At 39.3% G+C, this 17,526-nt stretch overlaps 1 protein-coding gene across 1 annotated transcript; it reads right to left on the bottom strand.

Annotated features, from left to right (window-relative positions):
• Positions 1-423: 423 nt before the first annotated feature.
• On the bottom strand, positions 424-15,223 carry LOC129654917 (uncharacterized). The gene is made up of 2 exons (XM_055584705.1): positions 14,500-15,223; positions 424-488 (listed from the first exon to the last, which is right to left on the bottom strand). The coding sequence occupies exons 1-2, from the start codon at positions 15,221-15,223 to the stop codon at positions 424-426; spliced, it is 789 nt and encodes a 262-aa protein (XP_055440680.1).
• Positions 15,224-17,526: the final 2,303 nt, after the last annotated feature.

Genomic DNA, 17,526 nt, shown 5'->3' with positions numbered 1-17,526 from the left:
ATCACTCTGAATTTTCCCTCTGTACTCACCCTAATTTCTGGTAAACACTGTTTTTGCTGTACACCCACCACCCCTTGCCACTGCCTTAAGAAATTAGAGGGAAAGAAAATCCAACCTTTTCCTGTTTAGGTTTTATCTTCCAAATGAGAGAACACTCTTTTGACTTCTGACTGTGGTTAAAAAAGGAGGTTGTCTAATCCTCTGCCCAAAGAGCAACGATACAGCTGAGAAAAATTAGTGAAATTAACCATTTCAGTGTTATATAAATTGACCAAAAACATACAGCAATCTGAAAAGAGCTTATGCTTGAAGAGTTACTGAACTTCAGGTGAGACTAGGAGTCTGTGGATAGGGCTTGGACTGTCCACCTCCTCTCCCCTGTGGCTCAGTCAGTGTGGAGGTTCTGCTAAGCACAGTAAGCCATTAGACCAGCATTTTTGCTGCCATGGTCGAAAACAGGTCACTCAGTTGACAGCGGTAGAAGATACCTATGCGCATTGCAATTGTCAGTAAAAGTGATAATCTTGACAGTGAGTTAGCAAAAAGGGTTAATGGCTCTGTTATCCTGATGTCTTTGGATATAGTTGGGGCAAACCTTTTCCTGGATAAAACTGCCTAACAGTGGAGACCACAGAAGGACCAAGTTGTCCGCAGATGGCTGCTTACCCTAAGACCCTGCTGCTGCTGCTGCTAAGTCACTTCAGTTGTGTCCGACTCTATAAGACCCATAGACGGCAGCCCACCAGGCTCCCCCATCCTTGGGATTCTCCAGGCAATAATACTGGAGGGGGTTGCCATTTCCTTCCCCAATGCATGAAAGTGAGAAGTGAAAGTAAAGTTGCTCAGTCATGTCCGACTCTTCATGACACCATGGACTGCAGCCTACCAGGCTCCTCTGTCCATGGGATTCTCCAGGCAAGAGTACTGGAGTGGGGTGCCATCACCTTCTCCGACCCTAAGACCCTAAGGGAAAGTAAAAGCTGGGCATGCTTGAAAACAGACTGAAGTTTGAAGGTGCTCCCTTGCCCACACATAGATCTATTGGTTAGTAAGTAAGAAGACTTACTGGCTTAAGATCTTTGAGCACAATCTCTGTGAAATTATTGACTGACGTCCAACTTTGCAGGTGTTGGGGCAACCACTAAGGAGTCAGGCTTAAAAATAAGAAGAACTTGACAGAAAATCAGCAAAAGATACGGACAACTTAAGCAACATAACTGACATGTTTCTGTTGTTCAGTCACTAAGTGCTGTCCATTTCCACCACAGGGAGTGCAGAACACCAGGTTTCTCTGTCCTTCCGATCGACCCAAATTTGCTCAGATTCATGTCTGTTGAGTCAGTGATGCTATCAAACCATCTCATTCTCTACCACCACCTTCTACTTTTGCCTTCAATCTATCCCAGCATCAGGGTCTTTTCCAATGAGTTGGCCCTTTGCATCAAGTGGCCAAAGTGTTGGAGCTTAAGCTTTATGAACAGTACTTCCAGTGAAAAGTCAGAGTTGATTTGCTTTAGGATTGACTGGTTTGATCTCCTTGTAGTCTAAGGACTCTGAAGAGTCTTCTCTAGCACCACAATTTGGAAGGCATCAGTTCTTCAATGCTCAGCGTTCTTTATGGTCCAACTCTCACATCAATACATGCCTACTGGAAAAACCACAGCTTTGACTATATAGACCTTTGTCAGCAAAGCGATGTCTCTGCTTTTTAATATGCTGCCTAGGTTTGTCATAGCTTTTCTTCTAAGGAGCAGGCATCTTTTAATTTCGTGGTTGCAGTCACTGTCTGCAGTGATTTTGGAGACCAAGAAAACAAAATCTGTTATTACTTCCATTTCTTCCCCTTCTATATGCCGTGAAGTGATGGCACCAGATGCCATGATCTTGGTTTTTTGAATGTGCAGTTCTTTAAGCCAGCTTTTGCACCCTCCTCTTTCACCCTTTAGTTTCTTTTTACTTTCTGCCATTAGAGTGGTATCATCTGCCTATCTGAAGTTGCTGGTATTTCTCTTGGCAATCTTGATTCCAGCTTGTGATTCCTCCAGCCTGACATTTCACATGATGTACTCTCCACATAAGTGAAATAAGCAGAGTGACAATATACAGCCTTGTCATACTCCTTTCCCAGTTTTGAACCAGTCCATTGTTCCATGTCCAGTTATTACTGTTGCTTTTTGACCTGCATACATATTTCTCAGGAGACAAGTAACATGGTCTGGTATTCCATCTTTTTAAGAATTTTCCACAGTTTGTTGTGATCCACACAGTCAAAGGCTTTAGCATAGTCAAGAAAGCAGAAGTAGATGTTTTTCTGGAATTCTCTTGCTTTCTCTGTGATCCAGTGAATGTTGGCAATTTGATCTCTGGTTCCTCTGCCTTTTCTAAAACCAGCTTATACATCTGGAAATTCTCAATGCACATACTGCTAAAGCCTAGCTTGAAGGATTTTGAATATAACTTTACTAGGATGTGAAATGAGTACAATTGTACAGTAGTTTGAACATTTTTGGCATTGCCCTTCTTTGAGAGTGGAATGAAAACTGACCTTTTCCAGTCCTGTGGCCACTGTTGAGTTTTCCAAATTGGCTAATGTATTAAGTGCAGCATGTAACAACATAATCTTAGGATTTGAAGTAGCTCAGCTGGAATTCCATCACCTTTACCACCTTTATTCCTAGTAATGCTTCCTAAGGCCCATAATCCAAGATGTCTGGCTCTAGGTGAGTGACCACACCATCGTGATTATTCAGGTCATTAAGACCTTTTTTTGTGTAGTTTTTCTGTGTCACCTCTTCTTAATGTCTTCTGCTTTTGTTAAATTGTTACTGTTTGTGTCTTTAAAGTGCCCATCCTTGCATGTAATGTTCCTTTGATATCTCCATTTTCTTGAAGATATCTCTAGTCTTTCCCATTCTGTTTTTTTTTTTTTCCCTTTATTTCTTTGCAATGTTCCTTTAAGAAGGGCTTCTTATCTATCCTTGCTATTCTTTGCAACTCTGCATTCACTTGGATATATCTTTTCCTTTCTCCTTTGCCTTTCATTTCTCTTCTTTTCTTAGCTATTTGTAAAACCTCCTCAGACAATGTCTTCTTGCATTTGTTTTTCTTTGGGATGGTTTTGATCACTGCCTGCTGTACAGTTATAAACCTCCATCCACAGTTCTTCAAGCATTCTGTCTGTCAGATCCAATCCCTTGAATCTATTTCTCACCTCAACTGTATAATCATAAGGGAATTTATTTAGGTCATGTATGAATTGCCTAGTGGTTTTCCTTACTTTCTACAATTTAATTCTGATTTTTGCACTAAGGAGCTTATGATCTGAGCCACAGTCGCCCTAGGTCTTATTTTTGCTGATTGTGTAGAGCTTCTCCATTTTCAGCTGCAAAGAATATAATCAGTCTGATTTCAGTTTTGACCATCTGGTGATGTCCATATGTAGAGTCGTCTCTTGTGTTGTTGGAAAAGGGTCTTTGGTATGACCAGTGTGTTCTCTAGACAAAACTCCGTTAGCTTTTGCCCTGCTTCATTTTGTACCCTAAAGCCAAACTTGCCTGTTACTGCAGATATCTCTGACTTCCTACTTTTGCTTACCAATCCCCTATGATGAAAAGGGCATCTTTTTTTTGGTTTTGATTCTAGAAGGTCTTGTAGGTCTTCACAGAACCGGTCAACTTTAGCTTCTTCTGCATCAGTGCTTGGGGCATAGACATATTACTATGATGTTGAATGGTTTGCCTTGGAAACAAACCTAGATCATTCTGTCATTTTTGAACTTGCACCCAAGTACTGCATTTTGGAGTCTTTTGTCGACTGTGAGAACTACTCCATTTCTTCTAAGGGATTCATGCCCACACTACTAATGGTCATCTGAATTAAATTTACCCATTCTTGTCCATTTTAATTCACTGATTCCTATGATGTTGATCTTTACTCTTTGCCATTTCCTGCTTGACCACATCCAATTTATCTTGATTCATGGACCTAACATTCCAGGTTCCTATGCAATATTGTTCTGTACAGCATCTGATTTTACTTTCACCACCAGACACATCAACAACTGGGCATTGTTTCTGCTTTGGCCTGGCTGTTTCATTCTTTCTGGGGCTATTTGTAATTGCTGTCCGCTCTCCTTCCGCCTGGTGATTCATTTTCTGGTGTCATATCTTTTTGTCTTTTCATACTGTTCATATAACTGACATATATAGAATACTTAATTCAACATTTGCACAATAAAAATTATTTTTAAGTGCATACAGAACATTCTCTAGAACAGATCATATGCTAAGCAAGAAAATGTTTCAAAAATTTTCCAAAAATTAAAATCATATGAAATAGCTTTCCAGTGACAACAGAACTAAGTTAGAAATGAATAACAGGCATTCTTTCTTTTTGAATATCTCACTGTGTTCAACTCTTCTCCTGAGTTTACTGCACATCTTTATGATCATTATTTGAACTCTTTATTGGACAGATAGCTTATCATCACTTAGCTTAGTTCTTTCTCTGGAGTTTATCTTATTCATTCATTTGGAATATATTCCTCTGTTCTCTCATTTTTGCCTAATTCTCTGTGTTTCTTTCAATCTTTTAGATAAGTGAGCTACATTTCCCAATCTTGGAGATATGGCTTTGTGTCAAAGATGCTTTTATACTTCAAATAGAAGTATTTATATTGTAAATCAACTGCACTTAAATTAAAAAAAGAAAAAGATATTTAAAGTTTTCTTGGCTGCCAGGTCCTGCCCCATACAGAAGCTGCTAGGCTCATTGGTGTACAGGGCTGGGTCCCTTAGCAGCTGGTTGATCAGACTGGAAGTTCTCAGGAGCTGTACAGACCAACTGGTGGGAAAATAAGCCTCTGGCCCTAACCCCCTAGAGAGAGCACTCCAAAATGGTACTTGCCAACCTGATGGTAGGATTAACTTTCAAAAATGGCTGCTGCCAGGGTTAATATTTGCAGGGGATTTGTCATGGTTGCCTCCTGCCTCTCCAGGGGCCTCTCCAAGATCAGCAAGTGGGTCTGACCCAGGCTTCCTGCAAACTCCTGCTTCCCTGTTGGGTCTCAGAGTGTGTGAAATTTTGCATGAGTTCTTTTTTTTTTTTTTCTTAGGTTTATTTTTTTTTAATTTTATTTTATTTTTAAACTTTACAATATTGTATTGGTTTTGCCAAATATCAAAATGAATCCGCCACAGGTATACATGTGTTCCCCATCCTGAACCCTCCTCCCTCTTCCCTCCCCATACCATCCCTCTGGGTCATCCCAGTGCACCAGCCCCAAGCATCCAGTATCGTGCATCGAACCTGGACTGGCGACTTGTTTCATACATGATATTATACATGTTTCAATGCCATTCTCCCAAATCATCCCACCCTATCCCTCTCCCACAGAGTCCAAAAGACTGTTCTATACATCAGTGTCTCTTTTGCTGTCTCGTATACAGGGTTACTGTTACCATCTTTCTAAATTCCATATATATGCGTTAGTATACTGTATTGGTGTTTTTCTTTCTGGTTTACTTCACTCTGTATAATAGGCTCCAGTTTCACCCACCTCTTTAGAACTGATTCAAATGTATTCTTTTTAATGGCTGAATAATACTCCATTGTGTATATGTACCATAGCTTTCTTATCCATTCATATGCTGATGGACATCTAGGTTGCTTCCATGTCCTGGCTATTATAAAGTTCTTTAAAGGCGTAGTCTTTGTTTCCTGCACTCCTCTGGCTCTTCCATGTACAAGCTCTATTGGCCTTCAAAGCCAGACATTTTGGCTGCTTGTCTTCACAGTGCGGGAGCCTGATGTGGGCTCAGATTCCTTGCTCCTTGGGGAAAACCTCTATAATTGTGATTACCTCCCATTTGTGGGTTGAGTCTTGACTATACCCTGTCTCTGCCCCTACTACTTGTCTCATTGTGGTTCCTTCTTTATATGTTTAGTTGTGAAAAATCATTTCTACTCCTCAGGGTGTTCTCATGGATACTTGCTTTATACATAGTTGCAATTCTGTGTGCCCATGGGAGGAGGTTCAGCTCAGGGTCTTCCTACTCTGCCATCTTGGCCGCTGTGCCTTGAGTTGATTCTTTATAGGATAGCAGAGTTAAGTTAAACTGAAGAGAAAAACTATATGAAAAAATACAATTTTAGAGTGATTTGCATCCTTGAAACAGTAATTTACACCTGTGTAATTCACTTTTCTAAAGTAACATCAGTTCTCCTTCAGGATTATGTCAGATAGACTTGTTTTCAATGAATTACAATTAAAAGCAAAATTTTTCACATGGTTTAAGTTTGCAAAGTGTACTATTACAACATCAGTCAGGCCCTGAGAGTTTTACTGATAAAAGGTGTACTATTTAGAACATAATAGGTTTATAGGCTGGCACAAATAAATAAAACAATGTACAGCTTTACGAAGAAAGTTGGTATTTAGTTAGTTTTAATGATAGTGGCTTGGCGTGAGAAGTGCATAAAGTCTGTTAAAATGTAGTAGATAAGAGAAAATCTTCCACAGTGTGACTCTTGTTTTAATGATGGAGGCTCTCCTTATAATAAATTACTTTACACTAACTTTTATCAATTAATCATAGCAATCTAATTCACACTTGATTCAAGTCATGTCTTAAATAGTTTTATAGATTTGAACATAAACTATTTTATTTATAAAGGATGTATGGATTATGGTGGCATATCCAAAGTATGTTTCCTATACCACAAAATACACCATTTGAAAAGGATTTTGTGGTCAAATATGTTTGAAAAACATTATTTACTGTATCCATCTCTTAAGGATTGGAATATACATTAGTACATCAAAAGCTCTGAGAAGTTCTTGAAATAAGCCTCCTGTTCTGCTTGACTTCAATATATCTTAACCTTTCAGCAAGATTACACATTGTGTCCTCTCCCCCACATGCTAAATGCTGACCTTGTTGGTGACAGCTTCACTTTTCTTTAGCTCTTTTCAGCTGATGCAAGGCCTGGTGATGTGAGTGGTCATATGATTGCCTCCCAGGATGTTATAATGGTAGGAAGCTCAGCTGTAAGAGACAGTGGAAGATGACCCAACTGCTACAGGTAGCACTGGGTCCAGAGGACAGGTGGGGGCTTTGGCCTGCCTCTGTAGCATCTGGCACAGCTTACTTGTCCCTCCATTAGTTCTTATCTATGCAGGGCTTCCCTCATAGCTCAGTTGGTTAAGAATGTTCCTGCAGTGCGGAAGACCTAGGCTTGATTCCTAGGTCAGGAAGATCCCCTGGAGAAGGAAATGGCAGTCCACTCCAGTATTCTTGCCTGGAGAATCCCATGGACAGAGGAGCCTGGCAGGCTACAGTCCATGGGGTCACAAGCGTCTGACACGACTTAGCAGCTAAACCACCACCTGACAGCAGCTGCCTCCCTCCACCAGTCTCTGCTCACCATTTGGGATTTCTGAGTGATTGATTTCTGTTGCTTCTCTGATTTCCATTTCATTCAGAAGTTGTCATGATAAGCAGAAGACAGTCTAGAGGCTTTCTGGGGCCTTGGTTCTTGACACAGTCACTAACTGAAGTGAAAGTGAAAGTTTCTCAGTTGAGTCTGACTCATTGCAACTCCATGGACTGTACAGTCCATGGAATTCTCCAGGCCAGAATACTGGAGTGGTAGCCTTTTCTTTCTCCAGGGGATCTTCCCAAAACAGGGATTGAATCCAGGTCTCCCATATTGTAGGTGGACTCTTTACCAGCTGAGCCACAAGGGAAGGCCAAGAATACTGGAGGGGGTGGCCTATCCCTTCTCCAGCAGATCTTCCTGACCCAGGAATCAAACCAGGGTCTCCTGCATTGCAGGTGGATTCTTTACCAACTGAGCTATTAGGGAAGCCCCAGTCACTAAGTTGACCTAATTAAAAAACACATGAGATACTTACTGTATGGCAGGTACTGATCTTAATACTTTACAGACAGTAACTCATTTAGTCCTCATGCATCTTAAAATACATGCCCCTTATGAGCCCCATACTATGACTGGAAATTTTTAAATAGAGAACTTTAGTAACTTGCTCATTACTGCTAGTAATAGTGCATGGTTGAGCCAGGATTCATACTTAACCAGTAAGCTACAGTGCCTCTTACAGGTCACTTATTTGCTTCTCCGTGTCTGTCGTTGTTCAGTCTCTAAGTCATGTCTGACTCTTTGTGACCCCATGGACTGCAACATGGCAGGCTTCCCTATCCTCACTATCTCCCAGAGTTTGCTCAGATTCATGTCCATTGAGTCAGTGATGCTATCTAACCATCTCATCCTCTGCCTCCCCCTTCTCCTTTTGCCTTCAGTCCCTCCCAGCACCAGGATCTTTTCTAGTGCGTTGGCTCTTTGCATCAAGTGGCCAAAGTATTGGAGCTTCAGCTTCAGCATCAGTCCTTCCAGTGAATATTCAGGGTTGATTTCCTTTAGGATTGACTGGTTTGACCTCCTTTCAGTCCAAGGAGCTCTGAAGAGTCTTCTCCAGCACCACAATTGAAGGCATCAATTCTTCAACACTCAGCCTTCTTTATGGTCTAATTCTCACATCCATACATGACTACCGGAAAAGCCAAAGCTTTGACTATGTAGACCTTCATCGGCAAAGTGATGTACTGTCTAGATTTGTCATGGCTTTTCTTCCAAGGAGCAAGGGTCTTTGTGGATGGCTGCAGTCACCATTCACAGTGATTTTGGAGCCCAAGAAAATAAAGCCTGTCACTGTTTCCATTGTTTCCTCATCTATTTGCCTTGAAGTGATGGGACCAGGTGCCATGATCTTAGTTTTTTAATGTTGAGTTTTAAGCCAACTTTTTCATTCTCTCTCTGTAATCATTAAATAAGATGCACTGTAAAGAATGCCTCCCAGTCCTACGTTTACATCTCTGTCCTGCTTTATCTGTTCTTGTGTGTTTTCAAGAAATCTTTCCTAGATTCAGGAAAGTTTCCTCACTCTACTAACAGTCACAGTTTGACAGGTCAGACAAAGCAGTTGCAAGTGAGGCTGACAGGTCGTCACAGACAGATGCTTTACACCTGGCCATGATTATAAAGGGAGGCTGAGAGAGATGAAAGGCACACGTGGTATTATAAAATTTAGGCCAGTAATCAACTGGTGGAGTGCTTGGCACAGAGTGGATACTCAATCAAAGTTTGAAGACCAAAGGGTGCACTATGATGAAAGATGACTATCAGTGAATTTGAAACCCTAATCCATTAAAAAAAGAGAGACAGCTAGTTCCAGAGTGCCATTTAAGATAAAATTTCTAAAAGAGTAAGATTTAGCTATCAAGAGGATCTGCAAGTTTGAATGGATGGTGAAGTCAGAAGTCTTAAGTATAAATCATATTCATAATGGAAGATTGGCCTGAATGCCAGTAAGTTCCAGAACAGTAAAGTTAGTCATTTCCCTAAAGTTTTTAAAGTTTTCAGTCAGCAGTTACTCATCATTAATGTTTCATATGTGTCAGCAAATACAAGAAAATAGTTTCTTGAAACAGCAGAGGAAACATTAAAATGCCATTTAATATCTGCCTATAAATTGCAACTTAACTTATATTTAAACCGTGTAACTGTGCAAGTAAATCCATACAAGGAAAACATGCAAAAAAATTTTAAAGGTATATATGGTATTATGAGAAATTTTTATTTTTTGGAATTGTGTGGTTACCTTCCAACCTTTGCAGTAGTTTTAAAATTACTCAGAATAAATATAAAATAAACATTTTATAGTTCCTTCATGCTGTGCCACTAGATGGACTGACCCCTGTCAGGACCAAAACTGAACCACTGCATGTAGGACACCTGCACCGAGATAGAAATTAGTCCGTGTTCAGAATTTTAAACAAGCAAGCATTTTCTATTCCCTTTGTTCCAATAAAGATACTTACTTTTCTGTAAAAGCTACAAACCGATCTTAGTGTGAATTATTTAAGAGCAGTAGACAGCAGTAACAATTTACCAATGTTGTTTGTTTTCTGCCTACAAAAAGGAGGTGGGAGGAATTAATTGTGTGAAAAATATTAAGATCATAAATAGGAATGGAACAAACGTTCTCCCAGGACACTATGTCTAATGACTGGATTAGACCATGACTGATAGACCATCCTGGGTTGCTTCTCATCCCCAGAAGATTAGATTTATGGGATGGAAATAAGAAAGCCACCTCAGTAGGAGCCTTTTGCTAATCACAGGTGTATATATCATTTAATGATATGATTTATCCCTGATTTAAGCCTTCTGATTAATATTCTATTTCCTACTTCAGACCTATTGGATGGTTTTTTCCTTTGGGTTTTTACAAATACCTGATCACTTTACACTAACAATAGATACGTTGTTATGTAAAAATAGTATCAAAATGTTATCTGAATTGTTGTTTATATTTATTTTAAAATAATACACATTTAAACATTCAGAAAAAATTTTTCTGAAAGTTCAATTTCAAGAAACTTTTAGCAGAAAAGGTAAAAGAAAAACTCCTATTTCAGGAAAAGTTCTATTATTATAGAAAGAGAAAATTAGAATAAGCAGATGTTAGAGGTAATGTCTGTTGATGAAAATGGTGCACATGTGGAATGAATATAATAAAAACTTAGCTAATAAAAAAGTATCTGCTTAATGACAAATAATGCCAAGATGAGAATTTACTTATTAGTCATTACCTAATGGTTTATTATTTGTTTTTGGTGTTGCTTGTAGACAAAGCAATTAGAAAACTGAATTTTCATGTGGATGTTCTAACAAAGCATGTCACTGATTAAGTGTCACTTTTAGTCCTTCAAATGTAAGCAATATTCTGGCAAAATAATATCTGTCTTAATATAGAATGACTAATATTTATAGACATGATGAATTATTATTTTACCTTGATAATTTATACCAGAAAACTCAGATTCAAAGACTGTTTTAAACTAAGGCATATTTAAAAGATATGTAGAATTTTTCAATACTAATCATCTATATATATTTTTTCAAGTACAAATACATCTTCTAGAAGGTTTCACATTAACCTAAGCAATTGAGGTTGATTCCATATTTAAATTTACACCTTGCACCTGGCCTCATTCTAGTGCCACTTCCTAATCACTACACTGCAACAAGATATTTTCAAGATATTGACAATGCTGTTATATTTTGGTAATGGTGCTTTAGGGAGGATTCAGTGAAGGTAATTATTCTATCTTCATGAATTTACATCTTAGCATTTCAAGTTGATATGTTAGCATATAATCCTGTAAATGTAATTAATTCAATAGCTCTACAATCAAAATTATTTTAGCAAAGGCTGAAGCTTTTTATTTTTTAACACCATTCTTAGAACTATTTTATCATTTTTTTCGTCATGTATCTTTACAATTAACGTTTAAATAAGGGCTCTTGATGAAAGTGAAAGAGGAGAGTGAAAAAGTTGGCTTAAAGCTCAACATTCAGAAAACGAAGATCATGGCATCTGGTCCCATCACTTCATGGGAAATAGATGGGGAAACAGTGGAAACAGTGTCAGACTTTATTTTTTGGGGCTCCAGAATCACTGCAGATGGTGATTGTAGCCATGAAATTAAAAGAGGCTTACTCCTTGGAAGGAAAGTTATGACCAACCTAGATAGCATATTCAAAAGCAGAGACATTATTTTGCCAACAGAGGTCCGTCTAGTCAAGGCTATGGTTTTTCCAATGGTCATGTATGGATGTGAGAGTTGGAACTGTGAAGAAAGCTGAGTGCCGAAGAATTGATTCTTTTGAACTGTGGTGTTGGAGAAGACTCTTGAGAGTCCCTTGGACTGCAAGAAGATCCAACCAATCCATCCTAAAGGAGACCAGTCCTAGGTGTTCATTGGAAGGACTGATGCTGAGGCTGAAACTCCAGTACTTTGGCCACCTCATGCGAAGAGTTGACTCAATGGAGGAGACCCTGATGCTGGGAAGGATTGGGGGCAGGAGTAGAAGGGGACGGCAGAGGATGAGATGGCTGGATGGCATCACCGACTCGATGCACATGAATTTGGGTGAACTCCGGGAGTTGGCGATGGACAGGGAGGCGTGGCGTGCTGCGATTCATGGAGTCGCAAAGAGCCGGACACGACTGAGCGACTGAACTGAACTGAACTGAAGGTCTCAATGCTGTCCTTAGATATTCATGCACAGAATTGACCAGATTATCTGGGGACAAAAATTGAACATTACTTCCTGAGGGAATTACACATGTTAATTGAGGGTAGATATTAGCCCTTGATAACTAACGGAAGTTATTCATGCTCATTGTACACATAATTTTATCATTGGCAAGTCTTTTATTACTGCATAGAAATAAAAAGACTGAGAAGCCCAATTTTCCAGTTTAAATATTCGTGTTTGGTTAAAATCTTCCATATAAAGTCATAGTTCTTAAATTCAATTATTATGTGGTTTCTTTTCTCTCTGCCTTACTCTCCTTAGTTATTTTTACCCTAGTAGGTATCAATGATGCTTTGACAAACATCTGATTTTCCTGGGTGGTATAAGAAAAGTCCACATTAACAAATTATGAAAAGAAAAAAAAAGGTGAATTAGTCATTTTTTTGCTAGATTAACATGTTGATATTTAAAATTGTCTTGTATCGAAATCCTTTGGGATTCCATTGAGATCTGGGTATTCTATATACAGCATAAAATCACAATACCTGTTTGCAGCCCAGAACTAGGGAGTGTAAAGAATGTGTTTGTTTTTTTTTTTAACACTATATTTTTAAAACAATTACAGATAATGTTAAGAAGGATAAAATATGTTTAAGGGCAGAGAATCTAGATCCAAATTTAGTCACTAATACTAAGAGTCAGAAATTTTAAGACCTATGGTTTATTTATTAATTCACCCTTGATTTTAGGACTGAAATTCTTCAACATCCTGTGATTTGATTAGCAGTCTGAGTTCACATCACTTCTCAAATTCACATGCTGTCTCAAAAAATAAAAGTTCCCTTCCCAAGGCACATCCACCTGATGACAGGAGCAGAACACCCAGGAGCATGACAAGGCACTCACAAACCAGCTGTGGGACTCCCAGGGAGGGAGTGAGGGGGTGAGTAATCTGCTCCTATTCACTGTACTTAGCCCCTGATTTCATTGGCTGTTGCTAAGCTGAACACATTCAGTATGTGTGGAAAAAGCTTTTATTAAACATGCTGTGATTGTTAAAAAGACTATTTTACTAGTAAAAATTGAGTGTTATCAATAAGCAGTCACCTTCATGAATACCATAGTTGGTCATACTACTTCAATATCAGTAAGTAAATAAGATAAATAGCACAAGTTTTCTTTGCCTCATTTCACTCAAATCGATGTTATAACTGTTGAATTCTCCAAATGAAAGAAATCTACTGTGATAAATATTAGTTTGCTTTATTTTATCTTTTTTTTTTTTTTACAAGCAAACCCAGCACTGTTTGCATTTGTCATAATCCTAAACTGTTCAAGGAGCAAGGAAATCATAACTGCATGATCAGATCAGATCAGATCAGTCGTTCAGTTGTGTCCGACTCTTTGCGACCCCATGAATCGCAGCACGCCAGGCCTCCCTGTCCATCACCAACTCCCGGAGTTCACTGAGACTCACGTCCATCGAGTCAGTGATGCCATCCAGCCATTTCATCCTCTGTTGTCCCCTTCTCCTCCTGCCCCCCATCCCTCCCAGCATCAGAGTCTTTTCCAATGAGTCAACTCTTCACATGAGATGGCCAAAGTACTGGAGTTTTAGCTTCAACATCATTCCTTCCAAAGAAATCTCAGGGCTGATCTCCTTCAGAATGGACTGGTTGGATCTCCTTGCAGTGCAAGGGACTCTCAAGAGTCTTCTCCAACACCACAGTTCAAAAGCATCAATTCTTCGGCACTCAGCCTTCTTCACAGTCCAACTCTCACATCCATACATGACCACAGGAAAAACCATAGCCTTGACTAGACGAACCTTTGTTGGCAAAGTAATGTCTCTGCTTTTGAATATGCTATCTAGGTTGGTCATAACTTTCCTTCCAAGGAGTAAGCGTCTTTTAATTTCATGGCTGCAGTCACCATCTGTAGTGATTTTGGAGCCTAGAAAAATAAAGTCTGACACTGTTGACACTGTTTCCCCATGTATTTCCCATGAAGTGATGGGACCGGAGGCCATGATCTTCGTTTTCTGAATGTTGAGCTTTAAGCCAACTTTTTCACTCTCCTCTTTCACTTTCATCAAGAGGCTTTTTAGTTCCTCTTCACTTTCTGCCATAAGGGTGGTGTCATCTGCATATCTGAGGTTATTGATATTTCTCCTGGCAATCTTGATTCCAGTTTGTGTTTCTTCCAGTCCAGCGTTTCTCATGATGTACTCTGCATATAAGTTAAATAAACAGGGTGACAATATACAGTCTTGATGAACTGCTTTTCCTATTTGGAACCAGTCTGTTGTTCCATGTCCAGTTCTAACTGTTGCTTCCTGACCTGCATACAAATTTCTCAAGAGGCAGATCAGGTGGTCTGGTATTCCCATCTCTTTCAGAATTTTCCACAGTTTATTGTGATCCACACAGTCAAAGGCTTTGGCATAGTCAATAAAGCAGAAATAGATGCTTTTCTGGAACTCTCTTGCTTTTTCCATGATCCAGTGGATGTTGGCAATTTGATCTCTGGTTCCTCTGCCTTTTCTAAAACCAGCTTGCACATCAGGAAGTTCACGGTTCTCATATTGCTGAAGCCTGGCTTGGAGAATTTTGAGCATTACTTTACTAGCATGTGAGATGAGTGCAATTGTGTGGTAGTTTGAGCATTCTTTGGCATTGCCTTTCTTTGGGATTGGAATGAAAACTGACCTTTTCCAGTCCTGTGGCCACTGCTTAGTTTTCCAAATTTGCTGACATATTGAGTGCAGCACTTTGATAGCATCATCTTTCAGGATTTGGAATAGCTCAACTGGAATTCCATCACCTCCACTAGCTTTGTTCATAGTGATGCTTTCTAAGGCCCACTTGACTTCACATTCCAGGATGTCTGGCTCTAAGTCAGTGATCACACCATCGTGATTATCTGGGTCATGAAGATCTTTTTTGTACAGTTCTTCTGTGTATTCTTGCCATCTCTTCTTAATATCTTCTGCTTCTGTTAGGTCCATACCATTTCTGTCCTTTATCGAGCTCATCTTTGCATGAAATGTTCCTTTGGTATCTCTGATTTTCTTGAAAAGATCCCTAGTCTTTCCCATTCTGTTGTTTTCCTCTATTTCTTTGCATTGATCCCTGAAGAATGCTTTCTTATCTCTTCTTGCTATTCTTTGGAACTCTGCATTCAGATGCTTATATCTAGTTTCTGGATTTGCTTTCTGTTCCCCACTATGGCCGTCTGCTCAGCATCATCCAGCCTCTCTTGTAAGTCTTTCCTTTTCTCCTTTGCTTTTCGCTTCTCTTCTTTTCACTGCATGATAGTCCCTTTCTATTTCCTCCTTTTACACAGCCCAACTATGGACTGTTATGATGGCACCCAACAGGAATGGTGAGAAACACACTTGGGAGACTTATTCAGTTTTTAAAAATCAACTCAATATTCAGTTTGAAGGAAAAACAGAGGGGCCCAACACAGTGATAGGAAGTCTAAGCTAGACTCGAGTAAATGTGTTTCCTTTCAAACTGAATACAGGCTTCATATCTGTACACTGTGTGGTCTGAAATAGTAAAGCACCATCCGTTGGCATTCAAGGTACTAACTAGCTAAATTAATGACACTTTTTAAAAAGGAAAAGTGTCTATGCTTGATTGGCCCTCTTTGGTCACTTTTGTTTTAATAGGCTCTGAGAGCCTTGTCTGACGCAACCCATATCTGGAGCATCTGAGCGGCGTGGCCTCTAGGAAGTCTTCCATGACGTGGGGCATGCCTCTCAATGTAGAGTAAAATGAGCTGAGTGTGAGAGCACTTTGGGAAGCATAAACCACTTTCTTCATAAAAAAAGTGAAGTTTTTTAAAATCAGTATATTTATTGAAGTATGTATTTACAATATTAATTTCTGCTCTACAAAAAAGTGATTCAGTTATGCCTGTATGCATTTTCATATATTCTTTTTCACTGTGATTTATCATAGGATATTTAATGTAAATCTGGGCTATACAGCCGGATCTTATTGTTTATCAATTCTATATATAAAGCTGACATCTGCTAACACCAGCCTCTCACCTCATCCCTCCCACAACCCCTCTTCCTTGGCAAACCACCAGTCTGTATTCTACATCTGTGATTCTGTTTCTGTTTCATAGATTTTGCATACAGGTGATATCATATTGTATTTGTCTTTTTTTTTAAAGAAACTTTTCAATGCAGCTTGATATTTCCTTGCTTTAAGCATGTATCCAAAAGAGTCCAAAATGCGGTACTTGGATGCAATCTCAAAAACAACAGAATGATCTCTGTTCGTTTCCAAGGCAAACCATTCAATATCACAGTAATCCAAGTCTATGCCCTGACCAGTAATGCTGAAGAAGCTGAGGTTGAATGGCTCTTTGAAGACCTTTTAGAACTAACACACAAAAATGATGTCCTTTTCATTATAGGGGACTGGAATGCAAAAGTAGGAAGTCAAGAAACACCTGGAGTAACAGGTAAATTTGGCCTGGGAGTACAGAATGAAGCAGGGCAAAAGCTAATAGAGTTTTGCCAAGAGAACTCACTGGTCATAGCAAACACCCTTTTCCACCAACACAAGAGAAGACTCTACACATGGACATCACCATGGTCAACACCAAAATCAGATTGATTATATTCTTTGAAGCCAAAGATGGAGAAGCTCTATACAGTCAACAAAAACAAGACCAGGAGCTGACTGTGGCTCAGATCATGAACTCCTTATTGCAAAAATTCAGACTTAAATTGAAGAAAGTAGGGAAAACCACTAGACCATTCAGGTATGAAATCAAATCCCTTAAGATTATACAGTGGAAGTGGAGAAATAGATTTAAGGGACTAGATCTGATAGACAGAGTGCCTGAATAACATGGACAGAGTTTTGTGACATTGTACAGAATGCAGGGATCAAGACCATCCCCAAGAAAAAGAAATGCAAAAAGGCAAAGTGGTTGTCTGAGGAGGCCTTACAAATAGCTGTGAAAAAAAAAGAAGTGAAAGGCAAAGGAGAAAAGGAAAGATATGCCCATTTGAATGCAGAGTTTCAAAGAATAGCAAGGAGAGATAAAGCCTTCTTCAGCGATCAATGCAAAAAAATAGATGAAAACAATAGAATGGGAAAGATTAGATATATCTTCAAGAAAATTAGAGATACCAAGGGAACGTTTCATGCAAAGATGGGCACAGTAAATGACAGAAATGATATGGACCTAATAGAAGCAGAAGATATTAAGAAGAGGTGGCAAGAATATACAGAAGAACTGTACAAAAAAGATCTTCATGACCCAGATAGTCGCGATGGTGTGATCACTCACCTAGAGTCAGCCATCCTGGAATTCAAAGTCAAGTGGGCCTTAGGAAGCATCACTACGAACAAAACTAATGGAGGTGATGGA

This window comes from Bubalus kerabau, chromosome 1 (assembly GCF_029407905.1).
Source record: "Bubalus kerabau isolate K-KA32 ecotype Philippines breed swamp buffalo chromosome 1, PCC_UOA_SB_1v2, whole genome shotgun sequence".
Taxonomy (NCBI): domain Eukaryota; kingdom Metazoa; phylum Chordata; class Mammalia; order Artiodactyla; family Bovidae; genus Bubalus; species Bubalus kerabau.
The sequence above is the reverse complement of the archived record's forward strand: the minus strand, read 5'-3'. Positions and strand labels throughout refer to the sequence as shown.

Coding starts and splice junctions, on each gene's coding strand:
- LOC129654917 (XM_055584705.1), bottom strand. CDS start 15,223: ATGGGAAAGACTAGGGATCTTTTCAAGAAAATCAGAGATACCAAAGGA. Junction 489..14,499: donor AGAGATGGGAATACCAGACC/ACCTGATCTGCC, acceptor CAATGCGCATAG/GTATCTTCTACCGCTGTCAA.